At 47.1% G+C, this 12,984-nt stretch overlaps 1 protein-coding gene across 2 annotated transcripts in view; it reads right to left on the bottom strand.

The window, feature by feature from the left end:
- Positions 1-12,984, bottom strand: part of cd276 (CD276 molecule) — a 231,140-nt gene that overhangs the window by 133,612 nt on the left and 84,544 nt on the right. For both annotated transcript variants that reach the window (XM_080216223.1, XM_080216225.1), the window contains exon 4: positions 11,924-12,220. In XM_080216223.1, the coding sequence (XP_080072349.1) occupies positions 11,924-12,220 (297 nt within the window). The remainder of the gene's footprint in view (positions 1-11,923; positions 12,221-12,984) is intronic.

The following is a 12,984-nucleotide window of genomic DNA, read 5'->3' as shown; positions in this document are numbered from 1 at the left end:
ATCCACCTAACCTGCACATCTTTGGACACTAAGGGACAATTTATCATGGCCAATCCACCTAGCTTGCTTTGGACTGTGAGAAGAAATGGAGCACCCGGAGGAAACCCACGCAGACATGGGGAGAATGTGCAGACTCCACACAGACAGTCACCCAATTGAATTGAACCCGGATCCCTGGCGCGGTGAGGCAGTAGCGCCAACCACTTGTGCTTTATTCCTTCCCTTCACACGGTACACAGAAAACAGGAGCAACAGTAGGCCATTCGGCCCTTACATGCCCTTAGGAAAACAGAAACAGACTCTGGCCTGTGATACTTCTCATCTTTGGAGCGTAAATTATCTGAAAATAAAATAGGACGTCAAACTCATTTCGTCCCGTTTCTTGTGCCAAGAAAATAAATATCTTCACACTAAACTCACAGAAGTCTCTCTTTAGGACCTTGCACTTTGAAGATTACACAGTGATGGCTATATCCTCAAGTGTTCGCTGTCAAAATCAGTTTTGAAGTGTTAAGTGCCAGTGCACCAGGCAGAACATTACACACTGCACGCATGATTCTCATAAAGATGATTCTTTACCAACACACTGGAAGGGCTCCTTTAGGTGACGTGTCATTAACTGTCACCGCGCTGGAATAAGCCAATTTATCACTCAAATTGCCTTCTCCAAAATTAGCAGCGCATCTCGTATCTAGAACCTGTTCAAAATTTACGACGAAGGCGTTGGGAAGATTAATGAACAGCTTAAACAGGAGGTAGCACAGTCTGCAAGGGCAAACAAATGCATTGATAATGCTCCCTGCTTCTGGGTTGATATCTGCTGAGATCACAACTTCCTCGCAAGGGAATTAAGATAGCCGTAAGTAAGGACGACATTCGATTGGGCAGCACAGTGATTAGCTCTGCTGCCTCACAGCACCAGGGACCCGGGTTCAATTCCTAGCTTGGGTGACTGTCTGTGCAGAGTTTGTACGTTCTCCCCCGTGCCTGCGCGGGTTCCCTCCGGATGCTCCGGTTTCCTCCCACAGTCCAAAGATGGGCGGGTTAGGTGGATTGGCCGTGATAAATTGCCCCTTAGTGTCAGGGGGACTAGGGAGGGTGGAGTTATGGGGATAGGGTGGGAGTGCAGACTCGATGGGCTGAATGGCCTCCTTCCGCACTGTCGGGATTCTATGCTTCACAACAGAATTCCACTGTGTCAAGCGTGACAATCGCTTATATTAGCTGTCCCAGAATAAGCTCGATCATTCATCATTAGCTTATAGCAGAAAGGCTCAGACTGACTAAGAACCTGCTGGTGTCCTACAGACAAACGCTCAGATTCACCCTCTCCCCAGGCTGTTCATCACTGAGCCAACAAAATTTTACAGCCTCACCCAAGCGAGACCTGGAATTTTCACCAAAGGTCAGCACACATTTCCACTGCCCACCCCTTGCCCGCTCTGATTCCGTGGCAGGCGGTAGCGGTAGAATTCCGGCAAATGACTTCCAGGGAGTAGGAAAGCAAAAAGCAAATTCAGAAACACATTCAGACAAATGTCCACATTTTTCCCAGTGCCAGCCATAATTGCGGATTCATTCTTATGCCCTCTCATTCTTCTTGAGAAGGTGAGAGGGCATGGGATCCAAGGGCCTTTGGCCTTGTGGATCCAGAACTGGCTTGCCTGCAGAAGGCAGAGAGTGGTTGTGGATGGGGCTTTTTCTGAATGGAGGTCAGTCACCAGTGGAGTGCCCCAGGGATCTGTTCTAGGACCCTTGCTGTTTGTCATTTTCATAAATGACCTGGATGAGGAAGTGGAAGGATGGGTAAGTAAGTTCGCTGATGACACGAAGGTCGGTGGTGTTGTGGATGGTCTGGAAGGATGTCAAAAGTTGCAGCAGGACATAAATAGGATGCAGGACTGGGCGGAGAAGTGGCAGATGGACTTCAACGCGGATAAATGTGTAGTCGTCCATTTTGGCAGAACCAACGGGATGAACGAGTACACTATCAAGGGCAGGAGTCTTAGTAGTGTTGAAGAGCAGAAGGATCTTGGGGTCCAGGTCCACAGGACTCTTAAATCGGCCTCGCAGGTGGAAGAGGTGGTCAAGAAGGCGTATGGTGTACTGGCCTTCATTAATCGAGGGATTGGGTTTAGGAGTCGGGAGGTAATGCTGCAACTTTATAAGACCCTTGTCAGGCCTCATTTGGAGTACTGTGCGCAGTTCTGGTCGCCTCACTATAGGAAAGACGTAGAAGCTATTGAAAGGGTACAGAGGAGATTTACAAGGATGTTGCCTGGACTGGGAGGCATGCCTTATGAAGTTAAGTTGAGGGAACTGGGTCTCTTTTCCCTGGAGAGACGAAGGTTGAGAGGCGACCTGATAGGGGTTTATAAAATGTTGAGAGGAATGGATAGGGTGGATTCTCAGAGGCTATTTCCCCGGGTTGAAATGGTCACTACGAGAGGACACAGATTTAAGGTGCGGGGAGGAAAGTACAGAAGTGATGTTAGGGGTAAGTTTTTCACTCAGAGGGTGGTGAGTGAGTGGAATCGGCTGCCGTCAGTGGTGGTGGAGGCGAACTCGCTGGGGTCTTTTAAAAGACTTCTGGATAAGAATATGGGGTTTTATGGGATTGGGGGTTATAGATAGGTGTTGATGTGATCGGCGCAACTCGTGGGCCGAAGGGCCTGTTTGTGCTGTAGTGTTCTATGTTCTATGTTTGTGAGAATGTCCCTTCTCGTCACTCTCTTATTATCACTACCTGTGATACCACCCTGCACCATTGCCCTATCCTTTCTCCTCAACTTTCTGAAGTTCCCCTTATTTGATCCCTACCTCACTCCCCAGCCTTTCAGCGTAGAATTAGGGGCTGTACGGAGGATTTTATGATTCGCGGGGACACTGGTCCTCAGGCAGCACAGTGATTAGCACTGCTGCTTCACAGTGCCTGGGATCAGAGTTCGATTCCAGCCTCGTCTGTGTGGAGTTTGCATGTTCTCCCCGTGTCTGCGTGGGTTCCCTCTGGGCGCTCACAATATTCCAAATGGGGTCTGACCAGAGAACTCCATTGCGCTCCAGCCTTGGGCCCTGTAGACGGTGGAGGGTCTTTGAGGAGTTGGGGGAGGTGAGACACTTGCTGCAGATTATACAACCTCTGACCTGTGCTCAGGGCTAGAACAACATTGAAGCTGGTCCACTGAGGTTTGCGACGAGGTAGTGAGCTGCTCAGAGTCCCCGAATCAGGAAGTCCTAATTTTCCTGTTGCTCCCTAATGTCCTTTGTTCTCAGCTTCACAGCAGCAGAGCTGGAGATGGTGAGGTGGTGGCGAAGGGAATCGTCAAACAAACCACCACGTTTAACAGCCAGGCTGCAAAATGTTGAGTAAGATCTGCACTCTCCTTATCATTCATAGCTGAAAAGAGTGGAACGGAACAATGACTGCACAGTGGTTAGCACTGCTGCCTCACTGCGCCAGGGACCCAGGTTCGATTCCCGTCTCGGGTCACTGTCTGTGTGGAGTTTGCACATTCTCCCCATGTCTGCCTGGGTTTTCTCTGGGTGCTCCAATTTCCTCCCATACTCCGAAAGACGTGCTGGTTAGGGTGCATTGGCCGTGCTAAATTCTCCCTCCAAACAGGCGGCGGTGTGTGGGCAACTAAGGGATTTTCACAACAACTTCATTGCAGTATTAATGTCACCCGACTTGTGACACTAATAAATAAGCTTAAAACCGGACAAATAAACCAGAGGCCCACATTAATGCTCTGGGGACGAGGGTTCAAATCCCACCACAGCCGATGGTGAATTCAAATTCAATAGTTTAAGTCTGTGTGAAATGTTGTGGGTTCTTTAAATAGCGTGCCAAGGTGGTTTATTCCTGACCTAAACAGCTATACAACACTTGTGCTCTGATCGAGAAACTGCGGATCAATTTTGTGTTTCCGCTCTATGATCTCTTAACTTAGAATACCTGCAGTGCAGAGGGAGGCCATTCAGCCCATCGAGCCTGCGCCAACAACAATCCCGTAACCCCACATATTTACCCTGCTAGTCCCTCTGACACTCAGGGTCAATTTAGCATGGCCAATCCACCTAACCCGCACATCTTAGGGCTGCGGGAGGAAACCCACGCAGACACGGGGAGAATGTACAGACAATGACCCGAGCCGGGAATCGAACCCGGGTCCCTGAGGCAGCAGTGCTAACCACTGTGCCGCCCTGACTAATAATTGTTCCTCAACCATGGTTACAAAATGAGTGGAGTATCTGGTTATGACGTTGCAGTTTGTGGGACCATAGAAACTAGCTGCCTCGTTCTACTGTATAACAGTGACGTGGTGTCACCTTGTATTACCTGTGAACCATCGGGACATCCTGAGGTTGGACAAGGTGCCGCATCAATGTGCGTTCCTCATTTGACCCAGCGACGACCTGACAGCTCGTTAGCCAGCATTTCGACGCTATCCCGTACGAACACAGGCTGTGAGACATTAACCTTCAGTGACGTCTGGCAGTATGAACAGCGCACTGGGCGTCACACTCGTCATCTCCTCTGTCAGTGATGCACCTGGCTTTCCTTTCACCCTGGCACCCTCCAAGCGAAAGGCCGCAACATCCATTTTGTCAGCGAGACTGCCTTTGTTGGGGGGGGAGGGGGGGTGGTGTTTTATTACAACTGAAGCAGGCACCCACGAGCGGGAGTAGTGGGGGGAAGGTGGAGGGAGGATTACAAAACGAGCATGAATTCGCGGAAGTGCGGTTGGTGGACAAAAGATTGAATGAAAATCTTGTCCTCTGGGCAGACAAACCAGCCAAGATTCAAATCATAGAATCCCTGCGGTGTGGAAGAAACCATTCAGCCCATCAGCTTCATACCAACTCTCTAACAGAGTATCTTAACAAAGTCCTATGCCCATAACACCCCCACATTTGCTATGGCTAATCCCTCTAATCTACACATCTTTGGACACTAAGGGGCAATTTAACATGGCCAATCCACCTAATCTACACATCTTTGGACACTAAGGGGCAATTTAGAATGGCCAATCCACCTAACCTGCACATCTTTGGACACTAAGGGGCAATTTAGCATGGCCAATCCACCTAACCTGCACATCTTTGGACACTAAGGGGCAATTTAGCATTACCAATCCACCTAATCTACACATCTTTGGACACTAAGGGGCAATTTAGCATGGCCAATCTACCTAATCTGCACATCTTTGGACACTAAGGGGCAAGATAGCATGGCCAATCCACCTAACCTGCACATCTTTGGCGTATGGGAGGAAACCGGAGCACCCAGAGGAAACTGCCACAGACACAGGGAGAAGGTGTAAACTCCACTGAAACAGTGACCCAAGGTCTGGGCATAGAGCGGTAGAGAGGGCCTGGCTAAGATACTCTGTCAGGGAGTTTGTTCAAACTCGATTGTCCAAATGGCCTCTTCTGTACTGTTGGAATTTTATGACTAGCCTTTTGAGGATTATGTTAAAGCAAGAGTGAAAATGTGTGTGTTCTCTCAACCAGGAGTGTTTATACCGATTAAAATTTAGACATGCTTTGATGTAGGGACGTGCGTAAGTTTGCGTAAAAGACTGCATGTCTTTTAAACACAGGTAATGGTACAACTCCTCAAGGTCTCTGTGTTCTGCCTCTTGAGGATTTCTCCACCACTGGCGGCCACGCCTTCAGCTTCTTAGACCTTCAGTTCCATCCCTAAACCCCTCGCCTTCTCCCTCCTTTTTTAAGATATTCACAGGGGAAGCAATAGCTGAGTGGTCTTATCGCCCAACTAGTGAGCTGGAAACTCAGTGAATGTTCTGAGGAACTGGGTTCGAAACCCGCCACGGCAGATAGTGGAATTCAATAAAAGTATCCGGAATTAAGAATCTAACGATGAAACGATTGGCAGAAAAACACATCTAGTTCACGAGTGACTCGATGGGCTGAATGGCCTCCTTCTGCACTGTCGGGATTCTATGAACGGGAGCAGACATTTTATGTGGAAATTTCATTTGTTAAAGAACTGAAGTCATAAATAGAGAATGATCCTTGGGATGTATTTTAGTCAGGGTGCATGCATTCATTCATTGGAATTTAATCCAAGCAAATCCTGTACAAGTTCAAGCACAAAAATTGAACCCAAGTCCCTGGCGCTGTGAGGCATCAATGCTAACTACCGTGCCGCCCAAATAGTTCCAGACGTTTGCAGGTCTGTAATTGCCCAATACACACATCCAAACAACAAGCATTACCTCAAAATAAAATCAGTGCTTGCAAATGGGAACAACTTTGGTTCCCTCTGTTTAACGTGGGAGGAAGATTCCTTTGGCTGTTTGAGGTTCGCTCATTAGGATGGTGCATAGAACAATCTCCTTTGTATGGAACGCTTCAATTCAAAATCATGACTGCCTGGGGGTTCCTTCCCACTGAGTCTGCAATGTCACCAACACAGAGCAACTAGTGACAAACTCCTGCAGCGCTGTAAAAATAGATTCCTGAACATTCGCACACCAGCAGTCTGCAGGGAAATACCTCACTCAGAGTCACTCAAGATGCGTGACGACAAATTGTAATCATTCCCAGCATCCACAATGCTCCGATTTCTGGCTCTACCCACACTTCTGGTTGATAGTCTTATAAAGTTTATTTATTAATCCACAAGCATTAACACTGCAATGAAATTACTGTGAAAATCCCCCCGTCGCCACACTCCGGCCTCTGTTCGGGTACGCTGAGGGAGAATTTAGCACGGCCAATGCACCCTAACCAGCACATCTTTCGGACCGTGGGAGGAAACCCACGCAGACACGAGGAGAATGTGCAGACTCCGCACAGGCAGAGACCCAAGCCGAGAATCGAACCCAGCTCCCTGGCGCTGTGAGGCAGTAGTGCTAACCACTGTGCCCCACTGAGCATAGCTGCCCTCCAAATTGGCCTAGCAATGAACCCACTCGGTTCAAAGGTAATTGGAGCTGGAATGATGATTCTGTGCCTTTAAAGAAGACAGGGTCTCAGCTGCGTTATGTATCTTGGAGTTCCTGATCTGGACCTTAATAGTACATAAGAACATAAGAAATAGGAGCAGGAGGAGGCCATCTAGCCCCTCGAGCCTGCCCCACCATTCAATAAGATCATGGCTGATCTGATAGGGGATCAGTTCCACTTTCCCACCTGCTCCCCATAACCCTTAATTCCCTTATCGATCAGAAATCTATCTACCCGTGACTTAAACCCATGACAGTAAGGAATGCTGGCTTTGCCAGAAATGCCCAAGTAGTACGAAAGGGTGAAGAACTTACAGGTCGGAATTTTACCATTGTTCACACCGGTGGGATTTTCCCATCCCGCTGCAGTGAACGGAGAGTTGGCTGGTCTGGTCACCACCTCACTGCAGCGGGAACGTGGCAAAGACTGAGTCTTTGTTAGCTGATAATCCCAAAGCAGGTTAACAATATAAAAGCATCCCTTCTCTTCCAGGAATGCCTACCCTGAAGACGTACTGCTGTTCTGTCTGACAGGATTTCCGTCTCCGCGCCCTGATCACCCTCACTGCTTTCCGTTTCTCTCTTCGTGCTGGGCAAGATTAACCTTTCTCCTGGTTTCTGTGGCTATGACCCATCTTTCACTCTGCAGTATGAATATCTCCCACTTTCTATGCCTTTTAGCTTTGGCAAAGGGTCAGCTGGACTCAAAAACGACAGCTCTTTTCTCTCCTTACAGATGCTTCCAGGCCTGCTGAGATTTTCCAGCACTTTCTCAGATTCCAGCATCTGCAGTAATTTGCTTTTATCCCTTTTTTTATTCTTTGTGGGACATGGGTGTCGCGGGCTGGGCCAGCATTTATTGCCCATCCCTAGTTGCCTGAGGGCTATTGAGAGTCAACCACATTGCTGTGTCTCTGGAGTCACATGTAAGCCAGATAAGGACAGCAGATTTCCTTCCTTAAAGCATTCTGGTAGACCAGATGGGTTTTTCCGACAATTGACAACAGCCATCAGTAGATTCCTAATTCCAGATTTTATTTATTGAATTCAAATTCCAGTATCTACTGAGACGGGATTTGAACCCGGGTCTCTAGAACATCAGCTGAGTTTCCAGATTGCCTGAGGGCACTTGAGAGTCAACTCTGGAGTCACATGTAGGGCCTACACGTGACAGATTTCCTTCCCTAAAGGACATTAGCGAACCAGTTGGGCTTTTCCCCACAATCGACAATGGTTTCATGGTAGATTCTTAATTCCAAATATTATTTTATGGAATACAAATCCCACTATCGGCTGTGGCGGGATTTGAACTCAGGTCTCCAGAACATTAGCTGAGTTAATGGATTGACGGTCTAGCAATAACACCACTAGGCCAGCGCCGCCCCTTTCAACTGGAAGGTGACTTCGAGGGCAGGCTCGTCAAGCTATTGAAATCTCCTGATTGAAATTCAAGTTCACCGGCATGTGGATTCTAATATATCACTGTCAACTTCCCTTATTTGACATTTGGCAAGTCAATGACATTTAATATTAGGGGGGTCATGCACTTAACCAATAATGGGCACACGTAGAACCTTGTCTTATTAAATTAAGGACAAAATGAATGATTGACAAATGAGCCGGAAGGTTAAAACTGTCAATCCTCCAATTTAACATTAATCTGACAAGACCAGTACAGATGCATCACCAAGCAATTGTGCTATTTCAACGTGGCTTTACACCCGTTCTGTATCTTTAACCCCATTTGCAAAGCCATGAAGAAACATCTTTTATTGGACAAAGTTAAGCACTATTTTCAGAATCCAAATAATTAAGGAAAATCCGGCAAACATTGAACTGTTTGTACAGTTCCCTTTGTTCCAAATTATTGGTTAACAGCTTCCAGTTGTTAAGCTAAAGTAATCTTTGTTCAAGATAAGGGGGAGGGTAAGGTTCGGTGGAGATGTGCGGGGGAAGTTCTTTTTTCGCAGAGGGTGGCAGGGGCTGCTTTGCAGTGAAGTAGTTGGGGCAGCTATGTTAGAGACTCTTTAAGACTTATCTGGATAGTCTTATGAATAAACAAGGAACAGAGGGATAGAAGCAGTTGGTTAGAAAGGTAAACGTGGTCAGCACAGGCTTGGAGGGCCGAATGGACTGTTCCTGAGCTGCACTGTTTTTTGTTTCTTAACTGTACCCAGTAGAAATTGAAAAATCTCTTCAGTTAACCAGCCTTGACTCAAGTTACAGAGTCATAGAGGTTTCCAGCATGCAGACAGGCCCTTCAGCCCAACTTGTCCATGCCGCCCTTTTTATTAACACGAAGCTAGTCCCAATTGCCCACATTTGGCCCATATCCCTCTATACCCATCTTACCCATGTAAATGCTTTTCAAAAGACAAAATTGTACCCGCCTCTACTGCTACCTCTGGCAGCTCGTTCCAGACACTCACCACCCTCTGTGAGCCCCCCTCTGAACCCTTTCGTAACTCTCTCCTCTCACCTTAAACCTACGACCTCCAGTTTTAGACTCCCCTACCTTTGGGAAAAGAAGTGTGACTGAATTTGGAAGACCTGTGGTATGGCTGTTTTATTTATGAAATAAGATTTATCATAGAATCCCCACAGTACAGAAAGAGGCTACTTGGCCCATCAATTCTGCACTGAACCTCCAACAAACATCCCATCCAGGCCCGTATATTTTCCCCTAAATCCCACTAACCTATACACCCTGGGACACTAAGGGGCAATTTAGCATGACCAATCCACAGAAACTGCACACCTTGGGATGCTAAGGGGCAATTTAGCATGGCCAACCCACCTAACCTGCACATCTTTGGCATGTGGGAGGAACCTGGAGCACCCAGAGGAAACCCACGCACACACAGGAAGAATGTGCAAACTCCACACAGTCACTCAAGGCTGAAATAGAACCCTAGTGTTGTGAGCCAGCAGTGCTAACTACTGTGCCACCACGTACATCCCTTCCATCTTAATATAAAATGATACAACGCTGAAGGAGGCTATTTAGCCCATTGTTCCTGTACTAGGTCTTTGGCAGAGCTATCCATTTAGTCCAATTCCCTTGTTTCTCCAGAGTGCTGCTGTAATAATCCAGCCAAGGCTGGTCTTAGAATCATAGAATCCCTATGGAGCCGAAGGAGACCATTCGGCCCATCGAGTCTGTACCTACCACAATCCCATCCAGATCATATTCCCGTAGCCCCACATATCTCCTGACACTAGGATCGATTTAGCATGGCCAATCGACCTAACCCGCACATCTTTGGAGTTTGGGAGGAAACCAGAGCGCCTGGAGGAAACCCACGCAGACATGGGGAGAACGTAGTGAATTCCAGCTCCCAACAGCTCATCAAATTAAAAATAAAATCTCCCCTGTGCTTCTTAGAACATAGAATGTAAAACAGTACAGCACAGGAACAGGCCCTTCGGCCCACGATGTTGTGCTGAACATGACGCCAAATTAAACTAATCCCTTCTGCCTGCCCTTTGTCCATAACCCTCTATTCCTCGCATATTCAAATGTTTATCTAAAAGCCCCTTAAACACCCCTATTGTATCTGTCTCCACCCCAGCAGTGTATTCAAGACACCTACCATTCTCTGTGTAAAACACTTGCCCCTCACATCTCCTTTGAACTTTCCCCCACTCACCTTAAGTGCTGCCTGGTATTAGAATTATTCAACATTTTACACCTCTAACCTTAAATCAGTGTCTTTGAGTTACCCAACTGCCCTGCCAGTGGGAACAGTTTCCTTACTCACTCTGTCTAGAGTAAATTATATTCAACTCCTTCACAACAGATTCAAACTATAGCCCTCCAAATTAAAACAAAATGTCCAACTGTTAGTAAATTAATACAGATAGGACAGTTATAGAGACCTGATGTGGGCAGCTATCTCAAACATTAACCAATCTTGCTCCCTCTTTCATTCTACATCAACAGGAACGAAGTAGAAATGGTCAAAAGCTTCACGTTTTTAGGCATCCAGATCACCAACAACCTGTCCTGGTCCCCCCCATACCGACACTATAGTTAAGAAAACCCACCAATGCCTCTACTTTCTCAGAAGACTAAGGAAGTTTGGATGTCAGCTACGACTCTCACCAATTTTTACAGATACACCATAGAAAGCATTCTTCGTGGTTGTATCACAGCTTGGTATGGTTCCTGCCCTGCCCAAAACTACCAAAGGTTATAAATGCAGCCTAGTCCATCACGCAAACCAGCTTCCCATCCATTGACTCTGTCTACACTTCCCGCTGCCTCAGCAAAGCAGCCAGCATAATTAAGGACCTCTCGCACCCTGGATATTCTCTCTTCCACCTTCTTCTGTTGGGAAAAAGATACAAGAGTCTGAGGTCACATACCAACGGATTCAAGAACAGCTTCTTCCCTGCTGCCATCAAACTTTTGAATGGACCGACCTTGCAATTAAGTTGATCTTTCTCTACACCCTAGCTATGATTGTAACACTACATTCTGCACTCCCTCCTTTCCTTCTCTATGAATGATACGCTTTGTCTGTGTAGCGCACAAGAAATACTTTTCATTGCATATTAATACATGTGACAATAATGAATCAAATCAGATCAGAAATTGCCAAACATTTCCATCACTTTCCAGGCTTGTAATGATTTTAAATTGTTCCATAAATTGGATCAGGTGAGATTTACCCCATTCTTTCCCTCCCCCCTGCTGGAGGCAAGAAAAATTGCCCATCAAAATTTCTGAACCTGTTTTGCCGATATCCTATTATGATGCCGAGTGGCTTTAGGCAGACCAGAATGAACGAACAGATGTTGTGAACACTTCAGAACTCCTTTGAGGCAGTGCTCAATAATTGGAGTGGAAGCTGTGATAGTTATACTGTTAAAGCATTCTATTTTATCTCAAAGTAGCACGGGGACCTCGACGTGGAAAAGTCGGCAACAGTGACATTGTGACTAACCTGTGATGGTTGCCAAGGCCTGGGTCTCCTCGTTCAGTAGCTCATTCCTCACGAGGCAACTGTACGTGCTGTTAGGCTCCAGCGTCACCCGGATCACACTGCGCACGTCAAACAGGCCCTCCTTGTTGGCCACTTGCGACGTGGTGATGTTCTCCGTGATGTTGCTCCCTTTCCCATCATGCCACTGCACCGTGGCCTGGGGATAGCCCCCCGAAGAGTGGCAGGCGATGGCCACCTCATCTCCGGGCTTCAGGTTCTTGTTGGGTTCCAAGTGCAGGCTGGGTTTGGAGTAAGAGGCTGAAACCATGCAAATGGAGAAAAAAGTATCAGCAAAGTGAACCCACTAAACATAGCGACAGGTTTTGCGCCCAATTGGTGACAATTTCCCCAAAGTCTCTGCGTCCAATGATCGACATAAAGCCATAGATCCTGACCACATGTTTCTGATGCCCAAGCAACAAGATCCTATTTGCACATTAGGCTATAACTTGCAATCTCCAGGACGTTGTATTTGGTGGAGTGGAGACAAAGTTGGGGGGGGTGGGGGTAGTGATTGGTACCCCAAAGATGTGCAGGGGACACCCATGGAAGTTCCCAGATAAGGTTTCCACGGCAATTGCCCAGAAGTGCAAACTATTCATGTCGAGAGGACTAAACACAAGGGCAGGAATGTACGTCTGAGGCTGTATAAAGCTCTGGTCAGACCTTATTTGGAGTATTGTGAGCAGTTTTGGGCCCCATTTCTAATAAAGGAAGTGCTGGCCTTGGAAAGGATCCAGAGGAGTTCGCAAGAATGATCTCTGCAGGAGGAACGGTTGAGAACTCTGAGTCTGTACTTATTAGAGTTTAGAAGGATCAGTGGGATTTTATTAAAATTTACGGGATACTGCGACACCTGGATAGAGCGGATGTAGAGAGGATGTTTCCACTAGTAGGAAAAACTAGAACCAGAGGGCAAAACTTCAGGCTAAAGGGACGATCCTTTAAAACAGAGATGAGGAGGAATTGCTTCAGCCAGAGAGTGGTGAATCTGTGGAACGCTTTGCCACAGAAAGCTGTGG

The sequence above is a fragment of the Carcharhinus amblyrhynchos genome, chromosome 32 (genome assembly GCF_965287045.1).
Source record: "Carcharhinus amblyrhynchos chromosome 32, sCarAmb.v2.hapA, whole genome shotgun sequence".
NCBI lineage: Eukaryota > Metazoa > Chordata > Chondrichthyes > Carcharhiniformes > Carcharhinidae > Carcharhinus > Carcharhinus amblyrhynchos.
This window is presented reverse-complemented; position numbering and strand designations above follow the sequence as displayed.